Source organism: Poecilia reticulata, chromosome 14 (genome assembly GCF_904066995.2).
Source record: "Poecilia reticulata chromosome 14, P_reticulata-male-v2, whole genome shotgun sequence".
Lineage (NCBI taxonomy): Eukaryota > Metazoa > Chordata > Actinopteri > Cyprinodontiformes > Poeciliidae > Poecilia > Poecilia reticulata.
The window spans coordinates 15,647,427-15,675,340 of record NC_088843.1 but is presented as its reverse complement, the minus strand read 5'-3'; the positions used below and the strand labels follow the sequence as shown (position 1 = coordinate 15,675,340).

At 39.1% G+C, this 27,914-nt stretch overlaps 1 protein-coding gene across 5 annotated transcripts in view; it reads right to left on the bottom strand.

Annotated features, from left to right (window-relative positions):
• Positions 1–27,914, bottom strand: part of specc1 (sperm antigen with calponin homology and coiled-coil domains 1) — an 89,943-nt gene that overhangs the window by 7,120 nt on the left and 54,909 nt on the right. For all 5 annotated transcript variants that reach the window (XM_008428054.3, XM_008428055.2, XM_017308626.2 and 2 more), the window contains 2 exons: positions 25,319–25,421; positions 9,040–9,156 (listed from right to left, as the gene is read on the bottom strand). In XM_008428054.3, the coding sequence (XP_008426276.1) occupies positions 9,040–9,156; positions 25,319–25,421 (220 nt within the window). The remainder of the gene's footprint in view (positions 1–9,039; positions 9,157–25,318; positions 25,422–27,914) is intronic.

Sequence of the window (27,914 nt, the reverse complement as noted above, 5' to 3'; positions counted from 1 at the left end):
CTAAAATTAATCAAAGGTATAAATACTTTTGCCTTTATTGCAACTATCAATGGACAGTTAGAGTTTGAGATGTGCAACTGTGTCCTTGGAATGACCTTAAGGCAGCTGCATTACAATGACACAGTTAAAAACTCGAAAATAAAACACAAACTTACTCTGTGGAGAAAAGAGTGAGACTTTGAGCTACGTCTTTACTGCTACTATACACAATAAGAGTGTGTCGCTAGTATAAAAAACACTATTCTGGTCAGTGGTGCAGATAGTGGGTATGCACTGCATGCAACGCATAGGGGCGCTGAACTAGAGGGGACACAGTAATGTCAGAATTAATAATAAAATAATAAAGACTGTGATATTGCAACACAGTCGATATTCTCATTTAGTGACATAATTATATTAGTTGTGTTACCAACCCCACACCACTAGAGGCAGTAGCAGGCCCGAAAAGGTGCAACTAAGGAGCACTATATATATATATATATATATATATATATATATATATATATATATATATATATATATATATATAAATAAATTCTTGGGGGTACTATGACAAAAAAAAAAAAAACGTATATTGCTTCTTTGTGTGCTTTGGAGTTTCTGTGCTGATTAATTTTTTTTTTGCGAAGTGATAAATGCTGGGTAGCTCTTGAGTTGCTACAAAATAAAGCTGTATTTCCTTCAGCTCACTGGCTGCAATGTTGACACCTTGAGATGCCAGGAGACCTACATTCTGAACATCATGCCATGGAGTGCATCCCAGTTTTCCATGTCTGGCATATAACCATTCATTTTAGCTTTTAAACTGGTTCTATTGATCCTGTGTCCAGACAGAGGGATAATCAGTAGCCTAGCATCATGACCTGTTTGTTCTGAAGATCCTGCAGCTTCCACTTTGTCTTCCTAACATGGCGCCTCCTCACCCTGACTCATACTGACAGGAGGAACCACAGAGCTCTGTTAGGTTAAAGCTCATCTTCTGAAGTTGGGATATTTTTCCTCTAACAGGTTCCAGAGGAATCACCTCAAACCAGATGTTGGACTGGATTTTATTTCAATGTCATTTATGAATGTTAGAGCCTCATTTTTAACAGTGGAGCTATAAAGGTTGAAAAGGGTTATTATTTTGGAGAAAGTCTCATCAACATCAATATTTCCACTAAATAAGAGGCAAATTTTTTTTTTGTTTGATAGAGGAAAAGCCTTTCAGACTCTGAGCCTGTCGGCACCAAACTATTTTTTATTTTATTTTAAACAATTAATTAATTAATCGCGGTAGAAGCCATTTGTTTGTTAAATACTTAATGAAACATATATAGCCTACCATGTTTGATGTTTGTTGTAAATGACGTATACTAACAGACTAACGAGGTAATTAGTCCAAGTTTGTCGTTTATTGAACGTTCAGAAACTACAGCGGCTGTGATGAGCCAAGACAAAGAAAAACAACCTGAACAGGTGATCAACTTTAAACCACTCGCACATTTTTACTCTCCGTCTCTCTCTGTCATTTAAGCACACCCGTTGCCATGGCAACCTCCTGCGCTCCACAAGCCGACCAGAGATTACATTAAAAACATAACATTCAGTCCGTTACGATATCAGGTTTGCAGGCTTGATATTTATTTTGCGATCATTAATAAGCCTCCCTGAACACAGCGGTGGTTGATTAGTTAATTTTAAACTCCTGCTCTGTTATTTTGGTAATGGAACCGAAACGCACAGAATTGCGCAACACCTTGTTGAAACAATAATCACTGAGATTATTATTGTTGTTGGGTCATTAATTTGAACACGTTTTGTTGATTTTTGTTGTTGTTCTTTAATAAAGTTATGAACGTTTTGATAAGCCAGTCAGAGGAGGACGTGCTGGTCTCAGCGTTCAGTTTGTCACCTAATGCCGAGATCGACTCAACGTTCCGCGACCGACGTGTTGCAGCTCTGCTCTAGCAAAGCACAAACAGTTCAGACACAATATAAAATAGGGAAATAAGTTATTTATTAACTGATTAAGTCGTGTTTCAGATAGTTCTTGAAAAACTAATCACTCACGGCTGCACAGTGAACCCGTTGCTTTTCTACAGCTGACAGCCGCTCCCATCTATTGCAGGTACTGCGTACCCCTGCTAAATCTTTTAGGGGTACGCGGTACCCTGCCGTACCCCCTTACTTTCACCCCTGCATGTATATATAAATATATATATACACACATAATACATAAACGTATATACATACGTATATGTATCTATATACATATCGATATCAATCCAAATATCTATCGATCTCTCTCTACATATTAACATATACGTATAATCAGTGATTCAAAATGGGTTTTAATTTTCCCATAATTTTTTTTGTTATTTCTCAACCTTATGTATGCAAATATGACAAATAATGTTTTGGAAATGTAAAGATGCCAGCCTCCCCGTTGCAACATTTTTTTTTTAAATGACATTTTTAATCGACCTGACTTAGAACGTTGTCATCACCATCTGACAAAAATAAATAATTTTTAATGACCCTATTAGTGATGTTTTTACTCATTTTACAGACAAATGCTTCTCAAGAAACAAAAATAAATATTATTTTAAACAAAAAACAACAAAAAGTCCATCTGATGGAGTTGACACGGCATGACAGAGTTGACACAGAACTGAATGTGGTGACAAACTAGTGAGTAAAATGAAAAACTTGGTAGGTGAAGTAATGCAATTTATGTAAAATACATTAAAATGAATTAATTGCACATTTAAGTGATATTTGACAACAATTTCACTGAAAGAGTCAGAAAAACTCAGATGGAGTTGACATCTGAAGGAGTTGACAAAAAGCCAAACTACCTCAATTTATATGTTATTCTGAAGGAGGCCATGTTGTAGCTAATCAGGTCCGTGAAATCTTTATATTTTACCAAAATTAAGCTTTTATTCAACAAATTTCATAAAAGTTTTGTAAATTGTCAGGTATGGTGTTGACACATTATGGTTGTGACAAACAACTTAGGAATAAAAAGAAGAAAAAACTAAAGAATAACATAAGCTAACCAGAGCTAACTAGCCCTCCTAGCAAAGGAAGAGAAAGGAAGTGGTCATGGGGTCCTCAGAAGTTCTGGTGCCCCCCAATAATGCCTGATTGTTTACATTCTTTTCATGTCTGACGGTGTTGACAAAAACTAGGGACAAATTTCAACGGAGCTGGAAAATATCAAAAAATAATTTTTAATTCAATTTCTTGATACCTTTATAGTTATTTATATGACTACTTATACTTAATTGTCATAATATGTAATTTTAGTATTTCTTTAATTATTTTAAACTATTGTAATGTATTGAGTTCTGCTCCTGGACAAGGGCTTTGACGGGCATCATTCACCGACTACAATGTTTAAAATAAAAAAATATTCAGCAAATACCTGGAAAAAATACATTGTTGTGCTCACATGGCCCAGGTTAGTTTAGTCAGATATTTGAAAAAATAATATTTTGTGTATATTTTATTCAAATTTTGTGCTTCATCCATAGGACCTGTTTTGTCCCTATTCTCAAGAATCACATATATAATATCTACATATCGATCAATCTATATATCTATCGATCTCTCTCTCTACACACACACACACACATATATATCCATCTATATAAATCTATATAGATAACTTCCATACCTACCTACCTACCAGTGGTGGAGAAAGTACTCAAAAAATTTACTTAAGTAAAAGTACAAATACACAGACAAAAATGTACTCAAGTAAAAGTAAAACTACCACATTAACATTTGTACTTAAGTAAAAAAGTACTGGCTTTTAAAAATACTTAAGTATTAAAAGTAAAAGTAAATGGATTACCTACTCGCTAATATCACTAAGTGTACCGATCGTATTTAATTTTAATACATTGGAAATGGGCCATTTTAATGAACAATGCCACAGATAAAGCATGTTTTTATTGTGTTTACTCTGTAACATAGTTTAGACTTAGATATGTAATTCTATCCATCAGAATTTCAGGGATGGAAACATCTTGTCTCCTGTCCAAACATAACATGAACTTCACTTTTTTTTTGCCACTAGTGGCATTTATTTTTAAAGAAATCCAACAGAAAGGGGATGGAAAGAAGGTGGGTGGGGGAGGACAGGCAACCAAGGATCCAGTAGGTAGTCAAGACCACCTACCCAAGACCAAGTACAGACCAGCACCCCGCGCTACGTGACACAAAAAAATTAGCTTTTACGTATCAAAATTACTTCTCAAATTGATCTGAAAGATCCACATTCCCATAAAACACCTAGATATTAATTACTTGGAGCTGAAATAAATTTAATCAGTAAAGATCCGTCCAGAAGAATCGGATGTTCCTGAATATCATACCACTACATTGCACTTTGGTACCACAGTTGTCCCATATACGACACCTCACTCAACACCTCCACACAATAATTCAGCGCATGAGTGACAACTTTTTTTCATCGCAGATGCAACATGTGTGTCTCAGTCAGCACAGCTAGCTTTGCTAGCAACACGTCCACGGAGCTTACCTTTCTTTAAGCTTTCCTTCCAAGTGACGCTAAAAGTTGGACAAAGTCCCCGTCTGTGAAAGCGAAGCCCTGCTGATTTTACATGTCGCCATATCGATTTATGCAGCGCTTTTATGTTACTGACGATCAGACAGACATCGCCTCCCGCTCAGAGGAAACCACTGCGCATGTCTGGAGCTCCGCGTGCGAGTAAAGGTGGAGGCGATGGGTGACAACAGACAAGTAAGTCACATTATTGCTCGGATTTCACGGCGCCACCTTAAGTCCCTGAACTTCACATTTGTAGAAATGTAGTGAAGTAGAAAGTACAGATACTTACTGTAAAATGTAGTGGAGTAAAAGTAGAAAGAACCCATTATTAAATCTACTTAAGTAAAGTACAGATACATGAAAATTGTACTTAAGTGAAGTAACAAGTACTTGTATTTCGTTACTTCCCACCACTGCTACCTACCTACCTATCACATTACATCATTATCATTTTATCATTATGCTACAGTTGCTCGTAATTTACACAAGATGGATGTGGAGATGGAATGAGCTGGTATCCTATCAAGCTATAAGAATGATAGAAAACTTGCAAGCTAAAAGCCTCAGACCTGCAGCCCACAGGCTGTTCTAGACACAGGCCAACAGAAGTGGCTCTTTGGCTCACTGATATGTTAAATGATGAAATATAGCTCTTTTTTTGTTTTAATTTCCCTGTAGGCAGCAATGTATTCACATATATGTACATTTACTATTATTGATACTTTAATTAAAGATGAATTGTACATGTTTATGTCACAATGACATGTTCTTACACCTCAGAAAGTATGTAGTTGCGCCCCTGATTCTGGTGACACAGTTATTACGAGAAAATGCTAGTCAGAAATTAAAAAGTGTCAGAAATGTTGGTGAAATGTTTGTTTTTGTAAGTTACTTTTTTTATTATTCATCACTGTGATGAAATCAATGCAGATCTGGCTTGTTAAAGAACACTTAAATCTCCATGTAGGTTCCCTGTCTGTTAGGTCTCAAAGCTGGTGAGCTCAGACAACATTCCTCAGGGCTTCCTACATGTCTAATTAGAAAAAAAAAAAAATTATATATATATATGAATATAATGTAAAAAAAAAAAATTTAAGTGAGTACTGTTATGGTTCTGTCACCATCTCCTTGATTTGTCACCCGGGTGCAAATCCCAGAAACCCTTTTACCTAAAATCTAAGCAGACCTACCGTGTTATCTTCCTAAAAGTACCTATGACAAAAGGTGAAGGAGGCTAGTAATGGGATTATTGGGAGGACGGATTACACCGGCAGCAGGCTGGGTGTTTGGGCCTCGGGGAAAGTCACTCAGAAAGAGTTATTAAAGGCAACACACGTCTATTGAATTATTCAGAGAGATGGGCCAAGCAGCGTCTCCGTCACCAGCTCCATGTTACACATTCACGGCTGTACGCACCCACCTTCACACGACCAATTTATCAGGTAGAACATGTCAGGTCGGGTCGAAGGCGTTTATCTATTGCCGCGATGTGAGAGCAAAGTGAGGTAGCCGCCATCCCCCAGGGAGGCAGCATATTGTCTGTATACCAGCTGCTTGTCCGCATTACAGAGCCGTCAGTATCACTACGTCGCTTAAAGCATGACTACACAAACATTCATAATTCATCACCGTGCCTTCTTTGAACGGCCAATATAAAAGACCTGCGAAATGGATGCAACTCCATTAGACAAGTCCGTGACTACATCAAATGCAAAACAAGGATTTTATTTCCCTCTTGGCTCATAATGTGGGGTGCATAAGCAGATGACTTTCACTTTTGTCACGCTCACGTATATCACTGCAAAGGAATATCATGGCCATACTGAGAAAAAAAAAAGTATGAGAATAAAGTCATAATACTGTGAGAATAAAACCATTATAATAAACTTATTTAATACAGTCATAATGCTATGATTGTATTTTTGTATTATTTTGGCTTTATTCTCATACAAGTTTATTTTCATACTTTTATTTTCTCCCATTGCTCCATCATATTCCACATGTCAATCCATAAATATTGCTTTCAGGCAGTTCAATTCTTGCAAGCTAAAGAGGCCCAACATGCACTTTTTAATTTTTCCACATTTTCTCAGATGCAAAATTATTCAGTAAAAAAAAAACAGGGTGGAGAAAGGAAGGGAAAAACAAAAGACGCAGATTAGATCATTAAAAATGATAACTTTTTTTTTTTTTTTTTTTTACTGAATCTGAGGATGCTCTAAAAAGGAAATGGCTTTCTACGTGAAGCATGTAGTCAGAAAGTGTGTGGTGCAACGTTCAGTGCCTATAAAACGCTCTGGTGTCCTGATGCAAACCGACAAGGAGCTGCTCACGCTGCAGAAGCTGCTGTGACTCACAGAAGCATCTCAGCGTCTTAGTTGGAGGTGTGAGTGATTTGTGTGGACAGAGGGTCTACACGTGCAAAATGCCACACTTGTCAACCTGTGCAACACACGCCTTGATTAAAAAATAAGGATGCAGGGCGTATCACAACATCAACTCCTTTTACCGACATGTTTTCCAACCCTCTAATTCGTGGAAGTTGTAATGTAAACCGTAAAACCACACGTTTCCCACTGCCTGATGGGGACAGGATGAGGTGAAGACGGGGCTGGGTGCATTCAGCGCGCCTTTCAATAAAGGCATTGATTTCCAATCACTTAAGTTTGATGAGCCGAGTCCCTAATTACATGCTGATGAAACACTGACCCACTTATTGAGGAGGTCAGAGCGGCCATGAAAGCCTGAGTCCAACAAAACCTCAGAAGCTGCTTAAAAGGAAAGAAAAAGGACAAAGTGCACATATTCTGTAATGGTTTGAGCTGCAGGTACTTAGTGTAGTGCTGTGCTAAAATATTGTTTTTGTTGTTCATTTCCACGTCTATTTTATTTGGTTTGGTATTAATTTAGACTGAACATGTTACTTAAAGAAGTGACTAATGTTCCCATGGTAACTCCAGAGGAGCTGCAGACATCAGCAGCTAATGTCGTTTTTGACATGGCAGCTATTAATAATGAAACCCTCAAACATCAGAGTGCTGTAAAAAGAAAATCTAAACAAGTTTGCAGTTCCCCACAGGCCAGGCTTTTAGACACAGCGAACATGCGGAAGAAGTTGCTCTGATCGAATCAGAGCGAAACTGAATTTCCTGGCCTACGTGCGAACCGCTATGTGGTGCAAATCACCGCCACCGCAGAGAAAGGTGGTTCTACGAATCACAGGCTCCTAAGGGCTGAATGTAAAGGGATCACAGCACTTCACAGATTTCTATTTTTTGACTTCCTCTTCATTGCTATGTACAACTGTGTGCTGATCGCCCACATAAAACCCAGTAGGGCGTTAAAGTTTGTGGTTGTAAGTGATGAAAATTGAAAATAAATGAATAATGGTCAACATTTGAGTAATTAGGATGTTGACTCAAGATATCCTCTTAAATATGCAGCAGGTAACTTCAATAAAAAGTAGTTTTTTTTTTACATATTTGTTAATAGAATCACCATGTTGAGACAGAAAAATAATCTGTGAAAAAATTGAGCTCTTCTACCTTCTCCATGTGGTTCCACTGCTGTAGAAATACACCTCTCCCTGTCTAAGCACGGTCAATCACCCTCATGTACGGACTGCTCACACCCCACCCTTACTGTAATAGTGAATGTTCATGCTAGTTAGCATCATTAAACAGAATAAACTGTTTTCCTGTCATGGTAAGAAAACCGTCAATCTTCAGCAACGTGATTGATGCTGATTGACAGCGCTAAGACCCTCCTCTTGGCTCTGATTGACTGTTTCTGACCAGGCGAGGTGCATTTCTAAAGGTGTAGTTCCTTTAAATCAAGACTAAAAACTCACCTGCTTAGAGTTGCTGTTGAAACATTATAAATCATTATAAAACATTTTGATGTATAACGATGAAACTTGACAATCATTGACTGCGTTCTTTGACTTTGTATTTTTGTGTATGTTTTTATGACATAGAGCACTTTGAACTGCCATGTTGCTGAAATATGCTATACTGATAAACTTGATTGATTCTGCAGATGGCAGTAGATTTGAGCAGAGGGGCTCAGTCTCATCTCATACTGTCAGAACATAGTAAGTTTTAACAAATATGTAAAAAAAAAAAAAATATATATATATATATATATATATATATATATATATAAAGCTACATGGTGCAGCTTTAATTTTAAACTGTGCAGACAGACGGCAGACCTCTACTGCATAACTGATTGTGAAACAGGGAGGAAAACCTGCTGTTGCCTTTAAACTTGGATGTTTTCCCATACAGAGTTTCAGCTGCTCAGTCAGTAGCCTCCTTTATTGCTTTTTTTTTTAAAGTTGTTTTTTTATTTCTCTGTTCTCTAAATAGAATTACTTTTTGACCCGTCTGACCCGCAGGCAGGGAAGCGTTCCTTTATTTTTTGGAAGCGGGGGTATTTTTCACAGTGTGCGCTCCTGTACAGGCTTCCTGTACCTTATCTTGACTGATGAGCTCCTGGTAAGGGATGTGAGCAGGCAGGTACGTGTGCAGCAGGGCGCAGAAAGCCAGGCCGTCGCTCCAGCTGCTGCTGAAGTTGGTCACATCGATATTCTGTTGACAGAGAAAAGTATTTATTTATTATTCATCATTAATTACCAGCAGGAGGAGAGGGAAAGCCACAAGATCGCAGGATGAAGTCACAGACAGTAATTACGGTGACCTTAAAGCATCCATAACTTGGGCGAGCGAGCGAGCGATATGAAGAGCCCATGAAAAAGCCATTAAGTCAAAGAACCACAGAAAACAACATGACAATTAAGATCTAATGCCATTACGTCTCACTCTGGGTTTTTCCAGACTCCATTTAAGGCGGCTAGTGTTTCCATCAGCGGCGGGTAAGAGGATCTTCGTAGATTTGCCGTCAATGAGGTCTCTGATCTGCCCTCTGGGTGAGGAACGTGCTCAGCGGCACGTCCAGCTCCTCCTGTTTTTGTTTGTGGGATTCGCGCAGAAATGTCACCTCGCACACGACGCATTCAGTGTATTCTGGGCCTGAAAAGTCTTGAAGAGTTCGAAGGAAAGACTTCCTGCGGGCCATTGTTTAGGGGTTGCACACTCCCCGTTGGATAGATAAGTTATTTACGGGGTCTTCCTGTTTCATCCCTCTCATGAGCTTTTGGAAACCATGCAGCTGAGGAGGCCCTCCTTCCTTACATTCCAGAAACCACTTTGTCGCCAAATACAACATCTCGGTTTTATGGCGTCCGCTCGTCACACTTAGCACAAAAGAAAACCTACAAGTGCAGAAATGTCAAATTTGTAGGAGAAAAGTCAGGAAAAAAGTGTCGCACATGCAAGAAACAGAAAAAAACCCTCAATTCTACTGAATCTGCTGTGGATATGTGCGGCCCAACCCAACCTGGGCGCCAAGATTTGTTTGTGCCCCAGAAGAAACAAGAGCCTTGTTTTCACAACTCAAAAAAAAGAAAAAAAGAAGCACAAAACAATTGGACTTGCTGTACCAGAAGATATGTTTTTGGGGCGAAAGCAGCACAATAAATATCTCAGAGTCCATCTGTTGCGTCTTGCACCACAGAGAATTGACTCCAGAGATTTGCTAACGACGTGCCACGCTGCCTCGTGTTTGTTTACCGTTGCTCCCGGCCAGTGGTCTTCAATCCTGGCCCCGCGGACAGCAGCGCTGCGGATTTTCATTCTGCAAATCTAATCAGTGACTGATCCATATATGTGACGCCAGGTGAATGCAATTAACTGCCTGACGGGATAGAAAAACAGCACAACTCTGAGACCCAGGGACAAAAATTTTAAATCACCCGGTCACCGCAATAATGAATATCCCTTGAGCTCTGGGTGGGGGAGGGGGCATTTCTGGCTGCCTTCATTTGTCTGGATGCCTGTTAGCATAGTCATTAAACCAGACGCACTCTCCAGGTTGAGGAGGGAAATTCAGTGAAAGGAAGTGAAACATGTAATGGTGCTGATGATGTGATCACTGCAGGTCGCTGATGTGTAAATATGTCTTTGGCTAAATGTAGAAAACGAGCAGAGCACCTTTCACAGGAAAGAAACAGCAATGTTTACAAAGATAGAGAATGAAAGTTTAAAAATGACTTAATAAAAATATAAAAAAATTCTAGATAATTAATACATTTTTGTACTTTTCTTGGATTTGTACTGCTTTTAAAAGCCGCCCGAGCGCCTAAAAACAAAAACCATCCAGCTGTTTTTTTATTTGGTATTATGTTAACATGTTCCGTTGTCTGGAAGACGAGCCATTTCGAAAACATCCTGACTGTTAAGTCCCACTGTGCCGTTACCTAGCAACCCAAGCGGAGCTCCAGCACGTTTGGTCAGCTGATTTTACCGCTGGCTGTTCAATGGCTGCTGGGAAAGATAAGTGTTTTGCTGTTGACTTACTGTCCTGAAACTATTTGCTGCATTCCTGTTGGCTGTGCAGGAGGAACTGCTGATGCTTTTCAAAGATATACGGTTGCATAATTGTGCATGTGTTTGCAGCCATTTTCACATGCGAGTGTAAATGTCGAGTCTGGGGGCATGGCCAATAGCAAATGACTTGGATTTAAAGTAACAAGAGACTCTTAAACATCTCATTCTGAAATGAGCTTAAACCAGGCAGAACTGACCAGACTAAAGTCTGATTATCCAAGAAAGATTGTTTTATATAGGCCACAGACCTATTCTAACCTGTTCAAGGAAACATAAATACAGAGGGTTAAAGTTGAGCCCAGAAGGTTAAATTTGGGATTTTAATATGAACTCTGAAAAGAGGAAGAACGAGTGCAAAGACATGAAAACAGGAGTGAAGTGAGCTCGTCTGTTAGGAGCTTCCGCTGCAGCGTTTGGACCGGCTGAGCGGGTCAGTAACTTTTTTTGTTGATGCATCTGAAAAGCTGTTTACAGAAGTCTAGACAACAGGAAATAAAAGCATAAATAAATATCTGTCTCCAGTTCCTGCTTTGACACCAGCTTTCTGAGTTTAACATTTTCAGTTCCTATAAGTGGAAGTACAGGTTTTTGATCTTTTAAAGCGCATGTGTCAAACTTACGGCACAGGGGCCAAATCATGCCCGCCGTGGCTTTTCATGTGGTCCTCTAGACTCCAGATGCATAAATAAAACCTACAAGATAACAGTTCTTTGTTTATATTTTCTTAATCTAATCAAAGCAGCTTTTATCTGCTGCAAAATCACACCAATCAGTCCCTCAAGTTTTTCTGTGATTCTGCATTCGCCGAGATTTACGCAAAGTCAACAGCACTTTTTTTTTGTGCTAATGCAAAACTGAGTTTGTTGCAAATTTTCCTCAAAAATTGTCAAAAACATTGGCTTTAAGTACCAGATGCTAATATTTATTATTTCTTCTAAGTGAAGCTGCCTCAGCCTTACTTCACATCAAGCTGTAAGTTGTGATCGATGCACAGTGCAAAGAAAAGTCATTATTACCGCTGTTCATAAGCTCAAATATTCCAAAATTTCTTGCAAATATTTCTAAAATAGCTACACAAATCGGTGACTTTCCACAAAATCCTGGAGGGTCTGATCAGTTTAAAACATGTTCAGTGTTTTCCGGTGCATCTATTAATCCAGGTTCAAATATAACGTACTGCGCCAAATTAGGTGGTGGTAATTCCCCCAATGATTAACAGTATTAATATCAGTATGTGGGCGTTACCATGGCGACATCAGCATCATCACATTACGGACTGGGGTTTCGCTTCTACAACATACAGTATGAGTTGGAAATGTGCTCAGTGAGTTCAGGTCCTCAGCTGGAGGACAGACCTGAGCAGTGATGTCCACTCACATTCCTCTCCCTCTCACAGCTGGTTCAGCAGCACTGAGCGTGGGTGAAGCATGCGTAAACTCACACGCGCACACACACACACACACACACACACACACACACACACACACACACACACACACACACACACACACACACACACACACACACACACACACACAAACATCACACTGGGGGAAACGGTAGGGGGTTAGTCACACTCCAAGCCCAAAGCGGACAGAAATAGTCCCTGATCGGGGGGCTTCTGAGGACAATTTGTGTGAGACAGCCTTTCCAGGTGTCAGGTACCATTACGAGAGCCAATCGTAATGGTAGGCATGTTTGAATTCGGGGAAGAGGTCACGGCGCAGGGAGGGGCGGCTGTTGGAGTCGGCATGGGGAGAGAGACATGAATGCTAAAACAGCAGAGGACAACAACAGGTCTCTGGGAGAGGGATCAGAAAAGCAAACACAGCATCAAGCGACAGGAAGCGTCTCGCCCGGCACAAAAAGCCAGAGCCGACGCTTTCAGAGAGAGAGAGAGGGAGAGAGAGAGAGGCTGGACAGAGAGGACAGAACATTTTGTTGGACTAAGTCTGATTCAGCATGTCAGCACATGGACAGCTGATCACTCTACACAACTTTCTCTTTAAAAAGGTTGCAGTTCAGTGAAGTTAAAAAAAGCATCAGGGATTCACAGATTACTTTCCTGTTTGATTTTTAAGTATTTTGCTTAGCTCATTGCACAATTAAATTACAGATCAAAGGTATTAAGAAATAAACGAATGGTGAAAGTCCAGTGGGTTTAACATAAAGCCTCCACTCAAACAGTATAGAAAACATTATATAATCCAACTATACAATCCTTCATCAGCTGATCATAAGTTCATGAAGTACAGTCATATTGAAAAAAATAAAAACACATGAGTGTGATGAACCAGTGACCTGTTCATAATGCTCCCAGTGCTGGAGACAGACATGAGCCTTCCTGTTATCCTGAGCCTTCCTGTTATCCTGCAAAGATTCAGCCGGTATAGAAAATGGATGAGTGAGTTTTGCTGTGTTGCCTATGCTGTAAATGACCCTCTCATTTTGAAAGAGACAAATGTAATGTTTATGTCTATATATAACAGCTGCTCACTGCAAAAACACAAAATCTATCTCACCAAGTATTTTGTCTAGTTTCTAGTCCAAACATCTTAGTAAACTTGAATTAAGCAAGATAAAGGAGCTTGTTTCGAGTCAATATTCTTTAATATTTTTTAAAAGTACTAGTTCCACTGAGGTCATTTCACGTATACATTTTCCCTGATGTACAAGTGAAATAACCTGCCAGTGAAACCACTTTTTCATCAACATGATGAATTATTGACTTAAAACAAGCTCCTTCATACTGCAGAAAAGGTTCTTGTAAGTTAGTTTTGTCTCATTTCAAGTATTCTAGAAACTAGACAAAAATACTGTGATAAATGTAATACAGTGTATTTTTTGGCAGTACATTAATTCTTCTATTGCCAAACCAAGTCAGCTGACTCCTTTCAACGTGTTGCACCAGCAGCTCCACTTGAATAATCTCTCTATCTGAGCACAGGCCATCGAGAGAGGAAGCTTCTATCTAGCAGCTTGTTCTTTCACTCCTGATCCAGACCTCATGACCAAAGGTAGAGCTCTTCACTACTGCAGGCTGCAGCAGGGTCACATTACCAACGAGACATCAACGCCCAGTAATCACTTTCTGCTGTGACTAGAGAAGAGCAACTCAATCCTGAGGGAACAGGTTCCCTTCCTCTGTTTGAGAACTATGGAGGAAAACCTTAGCATTGACGAGAAGAGCATGTCAACTCCATTCTCTGCAGCAGAAAAACAAGGCCAGAGTGACAACACTGTTCACTGCAGGCAACCGAACAAAGTCAACAAACATGACCGGGCAAAATCTGAACTGCTTCTGCTGCAGGGATGTCATGATAAAAAGGAGTTTGTTCAATTCTCTGATTATTTGCCACTCAATTAAAAACGTGATTGTGACGAATTAGCACAACCTCAATTTATGACTTACCTTTAGAGAGGATTAAGAGAATGCTATTGCCCTATAATGGAGTAAAATGAATAGTATATAGTGCCAGCAGATACACCACGAAAACACAAAATATTACCAAATAGTTTCTGTTTTCTAGTGCTAATATCGTAGTACACTTGGAATAAGACAAAAGTAACTTACAAGTAACTTTTCAGCAACATATAGTAGCTAATTTTAAGTCAATAATTTCTTAACATTAATAAAACAGTAGTAGTTCCACTTTTTTCTATTCATAATATCTTGGTGGAAGTGAAACAAACTGTCACCGTTTTGTTTTTGTAGTGTAGCAGCTGACTTTAAACACCGTCCTGGTATTTTTCAGTCTGTATTCCTTTGCTTGTTTTTATTATTATATGCAAAACAACCTCTGCTTTACAAAGATGGAGACAAGCACATAGTTTATGCATAAAACTGAAATATATTCTAGATTTTCTTCCCATCATTTTCACATTGGATCGTTGCAGTTTAATACAGGAAACTAATTGTGGAGGGAATTGCAGAAGCAACACTTGGTCATATCTAGTGCGGTCTTTATCTACTGAATGCTGCAGATATTTTTAAAATGACATTCATGAATAGGTTGGACCTCCACCACACACACACACGCACACGCGCACACACACACAAACACACACACAAACACACACAGAGGTTTAGCCTCTGCAGCCGCACGTAGATGCCACTGGTCTTATGACCAGCCAACTACTGCTGTCATGCTTTAATGCCCCTTGACACTCCAATGTCAACAAGTCACTGTTGCAACACTGAACTTCTTACTCACAGGAGAAGTAAGACGGAAGAAAATGACTTTGCAACATGCATTCTGCAAAAACAAATAAAAAAAAAGATGTGTTTGTTGTAAAAACTCTTTTTGGAGATGTGCAGGAGTTGATTATTAAAAAAATTACAATTTTACACAGGGGCATCACATGACTCTCCACCAGTTTGGACTCAGCCTGTTAAGTCTTAACTGTGATGAGCAAATATAAAATTAACGGTTTGATTTTACAACTTGTTGTGGGGGTCAGTGTGACCTTGGCCCCAAGGTCATCGAAGCTGAAGCAGCAGCTCTCCCCTCTCACAGTCGGCAGACTAAATTCACAGCCCACCTTTAGCCGGCACAGCAGGAACGCACCAAACTGACCAGAGCAGAGCGGTCTCAGAAAAACAAGTTGGGTGCAAAACATATTTACTGTCAATAAAGCTGTCTTAGCTGAACTCTTCCAGTGCTAAAGATAATCTCTGGTCGTGATGATTGGTGATCTGTGGTTGTTCAGTTTGAGACGTGGGCTACAATTTAAAGTTCCCAGGACTCAAGAGGACAAACCACAAATACTGAATATTTTCTGGGAACATCTTGCAGACGCCGAGTCTGATTCTTGTCAACTTTTGCCTAACCATGAGAGCCTCTAGTGCCGTTTCCTTCCCTCCTCCTCTTCTCTATTTTTTTACTCTAATAGTAAAATAAAATAAAAATAAATCGCTGTAACATTCTATTTATTTATAGACTAACCTGCAGAGAGTTCAGATTGGATGAACTGCAGGATGAAAACCTGAGCGAAATCTTGTTGTGCTGCAACACAAAACGTGATGAATGTGTACAGTTTTGGTAGTTGGAGCAGAAATCGAAATGAAAGGGCAAACTTCCTTCGTTTTCTCAGCCAAATAACTCCAAACTTTTAAGGAGTTTCGTGAACATCTTGGATTCCACTGACCTTTCTAAATATTGCATCGCCTCATCTGGTTAAAAAGAGACAAAGAGAACATTCTAACAAAATGTCAATGTTCTCCAAATGAGGCTTCTCAGCATTTCCTTCCTGTGTTATATAAAGTCTATTTAACTCTGGCTTTTAGGTGCATTACATCACCTCTTCACACAACAACTCTGAAGTAAAAAAAAAAAAGGCTCCATATGTTTTCCTGTAGTCCAGACAGTTTCGACATGACATCATTTGGATTTATGATTGAGATTCTTTGCTCCTTTTTTACAATAAACCTAATAATATAATAATAAAAAGCTTTTGGGGGGGAGAAACAAAGTTTTTTATTCCGTTTCAAGGAAACGGAATAAAAAAACTAATGAATAGATGAATGTAGAGTAAAGCGGCGGCTCTAAATGTCCCTCCTTCGTCATTAGAACTGTAACGTCGACTCTTTGAACTTCTATCCTCTTCCTGTCCTCGATGTCTGACCTCCATACCCCACTCTCCCAGGGGTCCGTTCCGCTTCTTCAATGGCTTTTGTGTGAGCCTGTGTGCGTGTGTGTGTGTGTGCGTGTGTGTGTGTGTGCGTGTGTGCGTACGTGTGTGTGTTTCCCAGATGAGGCCGGATAGGCTCTGCTCTTTCAGGCCCAGCTGAGCTGAATGTTCAGAGGCTTTTCTCATTGTTCCCATCTTGAGAAAACAGCACATTTATTTTTGTTTGGCTTCTATGGTTAATTGAGAAAAAAAATGTATAAAGTGTCCGGAGCTGTCCTAAATTAAGACATCACAGAGCATGATAAATATACAGTGCAAGGCTTGACCGTGTTCCCAACTAGGCAAATGTTCAGGAAAGCTTCTGCATCTAAACAGTGACACACACACACAAAAAAAGCAAAAAATACTTTAGAATTACAAGTTAACATCTTGGTTTTTGACCTTCCAGATCCAGTTTTTAGCACTGAGACCTCTTAAACGTCCAACACGTCTGTGATGAGCAGTTTTGAAGTTTTAGCTTTAAGAATGTGGCTTAAAAAATTAAGTGGATTAATTGTGATAAATCAATTATTTACATACTTGTCAACTAATTCAGAAAATTATTCATCAGTAACTGAAATATACAGACTTAAGAAAAGGTAATTTGCTAAAGTAAACAAACACATTCTGAGCAGTAATTAAGCCAAAACTTTACAAAAAAACAAACACATAAATTTAATATTTCAGATAAAAAAATATGCTTGTCGGTATATGTTTTACTCCAAACTTTTCAAGTTCCACCCGCTTCAGATTTACCAGAGGAATGCCAAGTTATTGGATTTTAGGAAATACAATGTTTATTTTCTTATTTAAAAAAAAAAAAAAAGAACAGAATTTTTTTTATTTGCATGTTTAATGTATGTTTAATATTTTAAAAAGCTAAAGTGGTAAAATGAAAAATCTTTATCAATCCATTTTTTTTATCTGATTGTCAGAATAATCAATAGCTTAATCGATGGTTCTCACTCACTTCCTTCCACAGAACCTCTGAAAATTGGCAGAAAAGAAACGGAAAGAGATGAAACCAAGACTCTGGATGAATAAAAAATCTAATTCAGATCCAGTTTAATCGAGGCTGACATGCATTAGAAAAAATGACAACTGACCTCTTGGGAACCCGAAGTTATTGTTAAAGTCTCGACGGCCACAGAAAAAGCCGCGGCGGGCTGCATTTGGATCGCGGACCGACAGTTTGACACACATGATGTAGACAAAATTCAGCCCCAAATCGTGGCTATAAATAGACGCATCATCGAATGGCTACATGTCTAAATCCACTCTCAGCTTTCAACAAAAACATAAGACTACAGAAAACATTTCCAACAACGTGACACCAAAATAAAACAAATGGCAGTAAACTCTCCAGGTGTGTGCGGTCAATGTAGTTTGTTTTTTTTTTTGTTCAAGAAAAAGAAAGTTGAACTTACAGATGACCAAAAATAATGGCCTTGGGAAGTTTCTTATTTTTCCACACAGTCCTTCAAGGACACATTTTACAATCCGCCTTGAAACACAGTGCGACAGCGCTGCGTGCTTCATGTGTTTAGTGCAAAGCTGACGTGCACAGCGTCCCTTGTGGATACTAATTTCCTGTGAGAGGTCGTTCGAGTCTCTCCCACAGGGCAGAGTCAATCAGAGGCCCTTGCTAATCGATCTGTGCTTCCCAGAATCCTGACGGCCGAGGTGACGGAGCCGGTCTGGGCTCACATCTCACCGTCCCCCCGAGAGTTCAGCTCAGGCCTTCACCTGCTTCCAGCAGCGCCGTGTTTTTTTAGGGTACGGAGGCAGACGGTGGACAAATATGTTGCTCTGCGAAACACCATGTCCCCCCCATGATGTCTTCTCCATGGTGATGGCATGCTCTGTAACGCTGAACTTGTCTTTGTGCATGTGCAGGATCTGACTGGCTGTGTTTGGCGTTAAGCTATTGTGTAATAATTAATTTGTGATCAAATCGAATGCTGGGAAAACAATCCTGTCGAAGAGATGTATATTCATTTAAAATAATTTCTATAAATTCAAATTGGGATTATGTTAATTATAAAATCAGTTTAAGGCCAATTTTCCAGAGAAAATCAAAAGGAACATGAAAACTAAAAGAAAGATGTTTGCAAACGTTTATCTAAGCTGATTAAAGGTTTAACTTTATCAACATTTCTGATCTCCCTGGGGGTTTACAGAGAAATGTTGCTTAATATGATGTTGAGTTATTATATCAAAGGTAAATCTGGGTTTTCAAGTTTGGGAAATAGGAGGAACGTTCACTGTGACTGAACAGATAAAAGTGATTAAAAGACGTTTCACATGGTCAGAAATCAGGAGTTTGGTCTGATCTTCGATGGTTGGATGGTTTCCGTCTGTGGATAAACCAATCCGGTCCCTGAGTCATGCTGAGCCAGTGGAAGTGTGAGGAAAAAACAACATGAGGCTTTTTTTAAAGTTCCTTTGAACTAAAAAAAACCTAGATGAAAATACAAAACCTGCAGTTTAATCTGATTCGACTTGTTTTTCTAAAATTCAGTGTTATAAAATTAGGATTAATTTAGCTTCAAAGACACAATGTCATGTATTAAACACATTAACAGCTTCTGATTGTGAGACTTTAGGATAGATATACAGTGAGTATTAACAGAATTCACTCATTTAAGTGGTTTACTAATTTTACTTATTTTACAAGTCAGTCATGATCAACAAAATTATTTGGGTTTTTTTGCCAAAAAAAATGGCAAAAAGGAAGCTTTTAGTGTCAAAGTGAAAACTTGTCTCTACAAATGAATTACAGCCAAATAAAAATATTTACCATACTTTATTTTATTTCATTTATTTATTTGGTCAAAAAAGAAAAATTCTGCTGATTACGATTGATTTGCTATAAAATAAAACATCAACCACAAAAGGCTAAAAGTTTCTCAGTAAGAGTCATAAACAGGCATTTTCATGTTAATGGAAGATGGAAGGAAAAAGCATGTGAAAGGTCAAATTTAAGATGTTCATATGTACACGCACACACACACACACACACACACACACACACACACACGCACACACACACGCACACACACACACACACACACACACACACGCACACACACAGTGTTTCTTTACATTTTTCTCAAACGTTCATCCATCAGAGCCGTCGTCACGTGTAGAAAACATGATGACACCAGACCGTAAACACACACCCGAGCCTCCGCACACCCGAGCCGAGACCAGAGTGACTGACGTTTCCCTTTTGTAGATGAGCAACGAGAGCCTAACCTAATATTAAAATCATCATAACTGAGCAAAGCGAAGGGTTGTTACAACACATCACACAGCCCTCTCCTGGTGATGATTACACAGACTCTCCCTTTTATTGATTTCAGAAAATAAAGCACAGAATGACATCAGGCTTTCTGTCCAGCTACAATCACACAGATTTATTTTACCCTCAGCTACTATAAACCATCAAATAATCTCTCATAATGCTCACAATAGCACCCGGGTTCTGTTTCACTTTAATTAGGCAGTCGGTTGACAACGGCTTCTGCCAACAAAGGGACTGTAATAACTACTGGCCTCGACTTTGTCTCTGGCAGACAATCGTGAGCCATATGAGTCCTGACTGAACCACCTGGAACCGGAGAGGGGGCAGGAAGGGCCAAAAAGCTTCCTCTTTCACCTGACTGGTAATTATGTGGCCGAAGAGGCCGAGAACAAACCCTGTGCGGCACACCGATGCCAAGATGCTGATTAGCGTTGAATTAAAACGTCTGTGAATTTGTCGGAGGCAGAAAGAAGAGGAAGCGCAACATGGCACAAAATACATAATCCTAATCATTCGCTCTTGGGAGGAGAGATTCCTGAGATGATTTCAGAGGATTCGTGATGTCATGCACAGAAGCAGACGGACTGCAATCCCAGATCCTCCACATGGAGGGCAAGCAGCCACACATCCACCCCTCGCTTTACTCCGGAGCCGCCTGGGTGTTTGCTGACGAGACGCTCAGTCTGATTCTCATCTGTCCAAATGTTTACAGCTGGAACAGTAAGACAGAAAAGACGGCACCCACACAACCAGTGGGCATGTTTATTATGTTTGAACGTGACCTCTGTGACCCCGGGATGCCATGCTCTGCTGCTGGCCTCTAACTATGAGCTCTGACGATTTTTTTAACCTGTTGCTAGGTAAATTATGTGGCTAAAAGAAGCGGCCATCCGTCTGAGATTATCTTTATGCTGCAGGAAACCAGGAAGTAAAAGGATTCCTAATGAGAAGTTTCTAGAAACTGATTCATTTATAAAAGTAAACTATAAAATACAGCTGAAACAATTAATTGGATTAATCATGATGAATCGATTGTTAAAATAATTTAGCAATTAATTAAATGTTACCTGGAGGATACAGTCTCAACAAAGGTCATTTTCCTGAAAGAGTAACGTACTTGAAGTAGTAATTAATGCTGCTTAAGCTAAAACCCAAAACTCCTCAAAGTTTTAGCTTCACCTGGTTCAAATTCTGTATATATATATATATATATATATATATATATATATATAAAGAAAAATCCTATTACGCGCTTTTTGCTATCCAATTATTAATTTGTTAATCCAAACAAAGAGTTAATACATCAACCATAGATCAACGTTAGTCAAACATCAAAAATGTGAGCTTATCAGATGTTGTCAGAGGTTGTTTTTTTTTTAGCTCCAGATGCTGCCTTTGCTCCTTTGTGGCTTTTTTTTTTTAATTTAAGATAAAGGATTTGAATCATTTTATTTACTTTTACTTTTGATGTAACATTGTTTTAGAAAGACATGTTTAAATTAAAAATATGCAGAATGTTCAAATTTTTTTTTTCAAATCTAATTAATCAATTAATTGCTGGAAAAATTGATAGATTAGCCCTGCTATAATTTAAAAACGAAATGCTACAATTACATTTACATGGGCTGTAAAGGGTCATATCGGCACCTTCTAGTTTTGCTAAAATGACAGAGGCTGTGATTTACTGTATGCATGAAAAAATGTAAACGCTTTTTTTCACACATCTCAACAATAAATGAGGTCAGATCTGCAGCTGAAGCTAAAGTTTACTAGCCTCTATCAGAGCTGGGCATTAGCCTGGCAGAAAGACAAAAATACAATCACTTTTTGATGAGTGAGTATTTGCCCAAACTGACCAAGTCACAGGCTCTCTGCTGGTTCTGACTGGAATCACAGATCCACATGGGTGGAGGCCTGCAGTGCCGTAACCTTCCCCCAGATGTGCGAAACTCAACACATCCTTTTCTCACAGCCTGGCATGAAACTCAAACAAGATCTTGTGGTCACGTTTTCTAAGGAACTAGAGTCACTTTCACAAACTGCAGGCCCACAAATATGCAGTATATGTCCTTACATCAACAGAAACAGAAATCCCTCTGGAAAGGATGGAGTTCAGCAGAAGGATATAAAAAAAAAATCTCCAGGGTCATTTCCTGGAAATCACTGCTAATTGTTCTATGTGCTGCGCCGCACATGCTGCGTTGCATTGTCGAGACTTTACGTTGCGGCTCAAGCGAGGCGCCCATGAAAGAGTTAACCGCCTCGCCGTGCGTTGAGAAACCCAGCAGCAGAGCCGGCGCATGGCGCTCGGAAGAAACATCTGAACAACAATGGATCACCGTCCGAATCCAGAAAGGAACCGATTACGCCACAGCCTGAAACGCCGCTGTTAGCCAAATCTACTTAACGCATTCCTGACATTTGCAAATAATCGCCCTTTGTGAAGGGATCAGCGCTTACAGTGAAGAGTTTATGTTGCTCAACTCACCTGTTCTTAACTGAACTAAAATCCACAGGTTTGGTTTATAATTTGCATTTTCTCACAAACGTATTCATGCTATTTTAACACATTGCAACCACAAACTTCAGAGTATTTCACTGGGACTACACAAAGAGGAATAAAAATGATAAACAATGTTTTGCATTTTCCATTCTTTCTTTCTTATTTTAGTGGCATCATGTCTGCGGTAGATTTCGAAAACACATTTGCAAATCATGTGAGCAACCTCAAATACTTTGTTTATGCCTTTCATGAACAAGGAAAAGGAGACAAAAAGACAACAGAGACCCTAAATGTTGACGGTGATGCAGCAGGAAGAGTCGTTTGTGATCTTAAAGTCAACCGCATTTGGATTTGACAGAAAGAGGAAGCTGCCGCCAGATTCCCAGGAAATAAGTTGGTCGGAAGAACCTCTGACTGACTGCAAAAGAGCTGCAACACAAACTTATGTTACAAACTGTCGGTGGGAGCATCAGGCTGCGGGCGGCGGGTTAGGAAGGTGGATGGAGCTAAACGCAGAGAAATCCTGGAAGAAACTTGAGACTGTGAAGCTGTAAACTTTCATCGCAACATTTATAATTGAAGCGTATCTCATCAAACTTTTAACTGCCTTTTAAAACTGTTCAAACCACTGATTGTGTCTAAAAGTCACTGGTTTTATCCACCCAACAGACGGGCCATCAGCTCTGGTTTCAGTCTCCTCAGTGCCTCTTTTACCAGCAGAGCAAACTGTGACCTTAAAGTCAGCTGAGATGGAGGGAGGGCGGCTCAAAGTTCAGTAGGTTTGTTCTCAAGAAGTCAGAACCATCGACGTGACACATCACTCAATAACTCACTCTCTTGCTGGAAAAGTGGAATCTATATTTAGAACTTGTGAATCTTTCTATAGAAGAGTCACATGAAACAATTGATTTTAAGAAGAAAAAAAAGGGTTTGTTGTATTTTTCATCAGGATGCACACAGCGTTGTAGTCGTTCCTTTCCTTCCAGATCCAGAGTCTGCAGCCTGCAGCCGCCTCTGCGTGCAGGAAAAACGTTTTAGCACAGTGATTATACTGGCTAATCTGTAATCCCACTGGGCATAATGGGCTCCTTAAACTGGCCATTAGAGGAGAAACTGGGCTTGGTTAATGTCAGCACTTTGCTCTGTGGCCTAAGAAATATTTATTTCACCATTCGTGGAACCATTACAACCAGAAATGTTAAAGTATTGCATTACTATTTATATGATTAAAAAAAAACCCACTAATGAGTTCATGATTTATGTTCCTTAGAGGAATGAAAATAACATGAGGTTTTATAAAAATGTGTAACATAATAATAAAATATATTTTATGATTGTGTTGATTTCTCATCAGAGTTTTCTCTGCAATTAAACCAGAACGTTTTTTAACAATGTGGTAGATAAAAAAATAATTAAAAAACAGTCAATTCTTCTCTGCAAGATCTATAAGCATGAACTTTTATATCTAGCCACAGAATCTATGTTGGATTCAGGTCTGGACTTTGACTAGGCCATTCTAACACATAAACATGCTTTGATCCAAATCATTCCACCTCAAATCTGGCAAGAGTCGAATCGGCAATCTGTCCGTTCTGGAGAGAACGGCTGTCCATCCCCGGACTTTCAGACCGCCTGGTCTGATAAGTGATGCTTACGGTCTAAAGTAAGCGACTCGTTTCAGAACAGCAGAGAGCTGCTGCACGCAACCAGGGCAGAAGCAGAAGCTGAGAAAGTAAAAGGGGTGAGAACTGATTTCTGAAAGAAAATGTCATGAACTTAAATCACAGCAAAGGTCAGAACTCCTCCAACGAAAAACCAAATTCAGTTTCTTTTTCTGATTCCTGAAAGTGTAAAAACCAACAGATCAGTTGTTGAGAAGTAGATTAAAGGGGAAGTATTATGTGTTTTCCAGGCACATAAAATCCAGCGCCATTTTCTGGCACTACCAAATATCTACGTTACATTCAGTTGTTAACATGCTGTGTATATCCAACATGAGTTCAAAGAAATTGGACTTCATAATTTAAGGCCTGAAACTGGGCCTCTGACTCTATAATCCAGAGATTAAACGACTATGGCCATTAGTAATTGAACGTGACTGAATATAAATAAATAAACAAGCATGCACATGCAAATATGTTAATCTAGAAATAATCTGTAAATATGTATGGTTTTTTTATTAGTTGTATGAAAATATCTGGTTTCAACTGTAAACAACATTGTCCAAATTTAGGGTTTGAATCAAATGTTAGATTGCACTTTGCTCCAAAACTGTGCAGGTTGAATATCAATCACTTGCAAGAACTTCAGTCAAGAACTTTCCAAAACTTGAAAAATACCAAAGTGAAATTCAAGCATCTCAACCCTGTATCATGTGTATTGGGATGGTGGTTCACTGTGATTCTTTTTAAGGTTATCAGAGGAAATATTACTAAATATTCTTTGCAAAGTGAAAAAAAATCTGAATAACTGTCCGTCTAAATACTCAGGTATAAACCCATTTATACCAGTGAGATGTGAGACGCCAGTAGCTAAACGGTTGGTCAACAGTACATCGTTCCAGCTGTGCAACCCAGCGATTGCCAAAAAAAAAGTAAAAATAAACAAAGATTGACCTCAGTACCTGAGGTCAGAATAATCAATATCGCGTCATGCAATATAAAGCAGTGTCGGCTCACTTTTTTCTTCTTTTTTTTTTTAATGAAAGCCAGGGGAGTGAAGGCTAAAAATCAAACTGTCAGATGTAGACGTGAAGGAGGGCTGGGCGTGAAAGTGTGTGGAGCACGTCTCATGTTTGAGAGCAGTCTGTGGCCTGTGATCCCTACCGGATAGCCTTCTGTTTTCTTCTGGCACCACTTCAGTAGAGCGTTTCTCTTAGATCCTCCGTACTCCCGCGCCAGAGCGGCCAAGGGGTCCGTTCTTTCCACACTGTCACCAGGGGAACGCGGGCCGCAGTCAGAGGAGAGGGAGAGAGAGCAGAGATGTCATCTGGAGTACAACTTGTGTGATATCTAGTTCAGTTCCTCCACTGTCCCCCCCTCCCACACAATTATTTATGAGTACGTGGAGGAAGCCTGCTAATCAAAGCTGGTCAGACGGCTAAAATTATAACGGATCAGAGCAACAAATGCATTGTGCAAACAAATTTTATTATTTGTAGCCTAATAAAAAAATAAAACATCTGATTCTTCTCGGATTTCTCATAGAACTACTTGATGATTTTTATTTCTCCTTTTCAAAAGTTCTTCTCTGTTTGGACTAGAAAAATAAAAGATCACATGGTTAAACGTTTTTATGCAACAGCAAAAGTTATTTGTTTTAAACATATAATCTCAAACTTAAATGAGGCACATTAACTATATTATTTAGATGAAATGCAAAGCTCAGAGCTGCATTGTGTACAGGAAAACAAATGCAAATGGTTCTAATAGAAGAAAATTTGATACGTGGGAAGAAATCAGCATTCCTGGTAAAAAAAAATATATAAAAAAACTTTACCGAGAGAAAATGAGATGTGCCAACTTTATTCATATAGATTCTGATTCTATAACCTGGAAGATCTGAGTGTTTTTCTAGATCATCGGTGATGCTAAGAGACATATGTGTGATTTAGGAGAGTTTTTAAGAAAGAATAGATTCACTTTAAGACAAGCATTTTACTGAAAAGGCAGCTAAACGTTTTTACATGTCCAGAAAGTAGAAAAGAGGAGAAACTGAGACGGAAAAATTAAGGTTCAAAATCTGTGTTTGGTGCTGCTCTAAAGGAAAAACAAATCCACTATGTTTTTTTGCTATAAAAAAAAAACAGCCCCTCTGATTTGCAATTTTTCATTACTGGAGGAATTATCTTATCTTGCACTAACATGATGATTCCGGAGCTTCTTTGTAGTTTCGTTTATTTGTTTTAGAGTTCAGAGCGGAGCCACGTTTAACTTGGAACGGCGGCCATGTCAGTGCAGAGTGGAAGCCCGTTTTTACTGCCCGGCTCCCCCGCAGGTCCCTATGGTCCCACACTCAAATGTTTCCAGACATCATGCACAACGCACACAGTTGTAAAGCAGTAAGGAAAGAAATCCTATGCATGACGGATAGATTTAACGTCTATCTGTAATATTATTCTAGGGACTTGCTCCCTGGGGTTTGGAGGCCATGGGAAGAACATGAGATTTGGTCGTTCCACTCAGCATGCTTAAACATTTCACACGTCACTGCGGCTCTGCTGTTGAATTCATTATTTTCCCCGTTTCAGGCCGTGCGAGGCTAGAAGCGGACATGTTTTTGCCTTTTTAAATTACTCCAGAACTGGTGGATATTTGCACACATCATCGATAATAACGCAGCGGTTCTCACATAAGCAATAAACGCACTAAACATGGTAACAGATGCAGCTGATCTCTGTGGAGAAATTACGTCAGTGACCAAATTGCTGTGATACAGAGTTTGAATACAGAGTTTAGTAATGCAATAATATGAGATTTGGACTGGCAGGTCTTTGTGTCTTTGCAGCCAGAGTTTCACAATGTTGGCCGAGTTTTAGTAGAAGACGGCGTTCTCCTTCATATGGGCCAAACAGATGATAGTTTTAACCAACTTTACTGCCTGACTGTAACACATAAAAGTACATCTATTAATGTAACTCAAGGGTATCCAGTTGTTGGAGTGATGAAGTTTTACTGTTGATGATTCATTAAGGCAAAAATAATAATAACAATAATCAAGTAGGAAAATGTTCTGAAATTGGCAAAAGGTAAATATATCCGTTTGAAAACAACCAAACGGGTTGGCACAAAATTACACTGCTTTCACAGTTTAAGCTTAGCTTAGCAGCATCTCTCACAATTATTGGCAAAAAACTTTTTTAAAAAAAGTATATTTTATTCCACTGAACTTATTTTTTTTATTTGAAAATGTAACATTCATTCTGTTGGGGGGACGGAGGGGGAATCCCAGTAGGAAGGAATTACTTTTAATTTATCTGACGAACAGGAACAAATATTTCAGTGATGACATTCGATCAGCGCGGCGCCTGCAGAGATCTTGGAGCATCTGTCTTTGCAAAAATATTCTCGTCTGAGTCGTTATCCAAAACCTATTGGTACAGTTGCAGCTATTTTAGACATTTAATTGTTACTTTAAGAAGGTCACCATTTTCTTTAAGCCTTTTCCACAAGTACGCATCTCTCTCGTCTATAAGTGGCGTGTTTGGACGTCTTTTAAAATTTGAAGGGTGGTTAAAGAGAAAAAGGCCAAAGCGTCACATGACATTTAGATCCAAGAAAGTCACGAATGTAAGTTGTTTGGAACTTTGATCCACTTTAAAAGGAAAGAAGGAATTTTAAAAAAAAGTAATTTATCTTTACAGGAATGTTGGGATGCCAATAAATTTGGTGCTGGTGTTTATAAAAAAAACAACAACAAAAA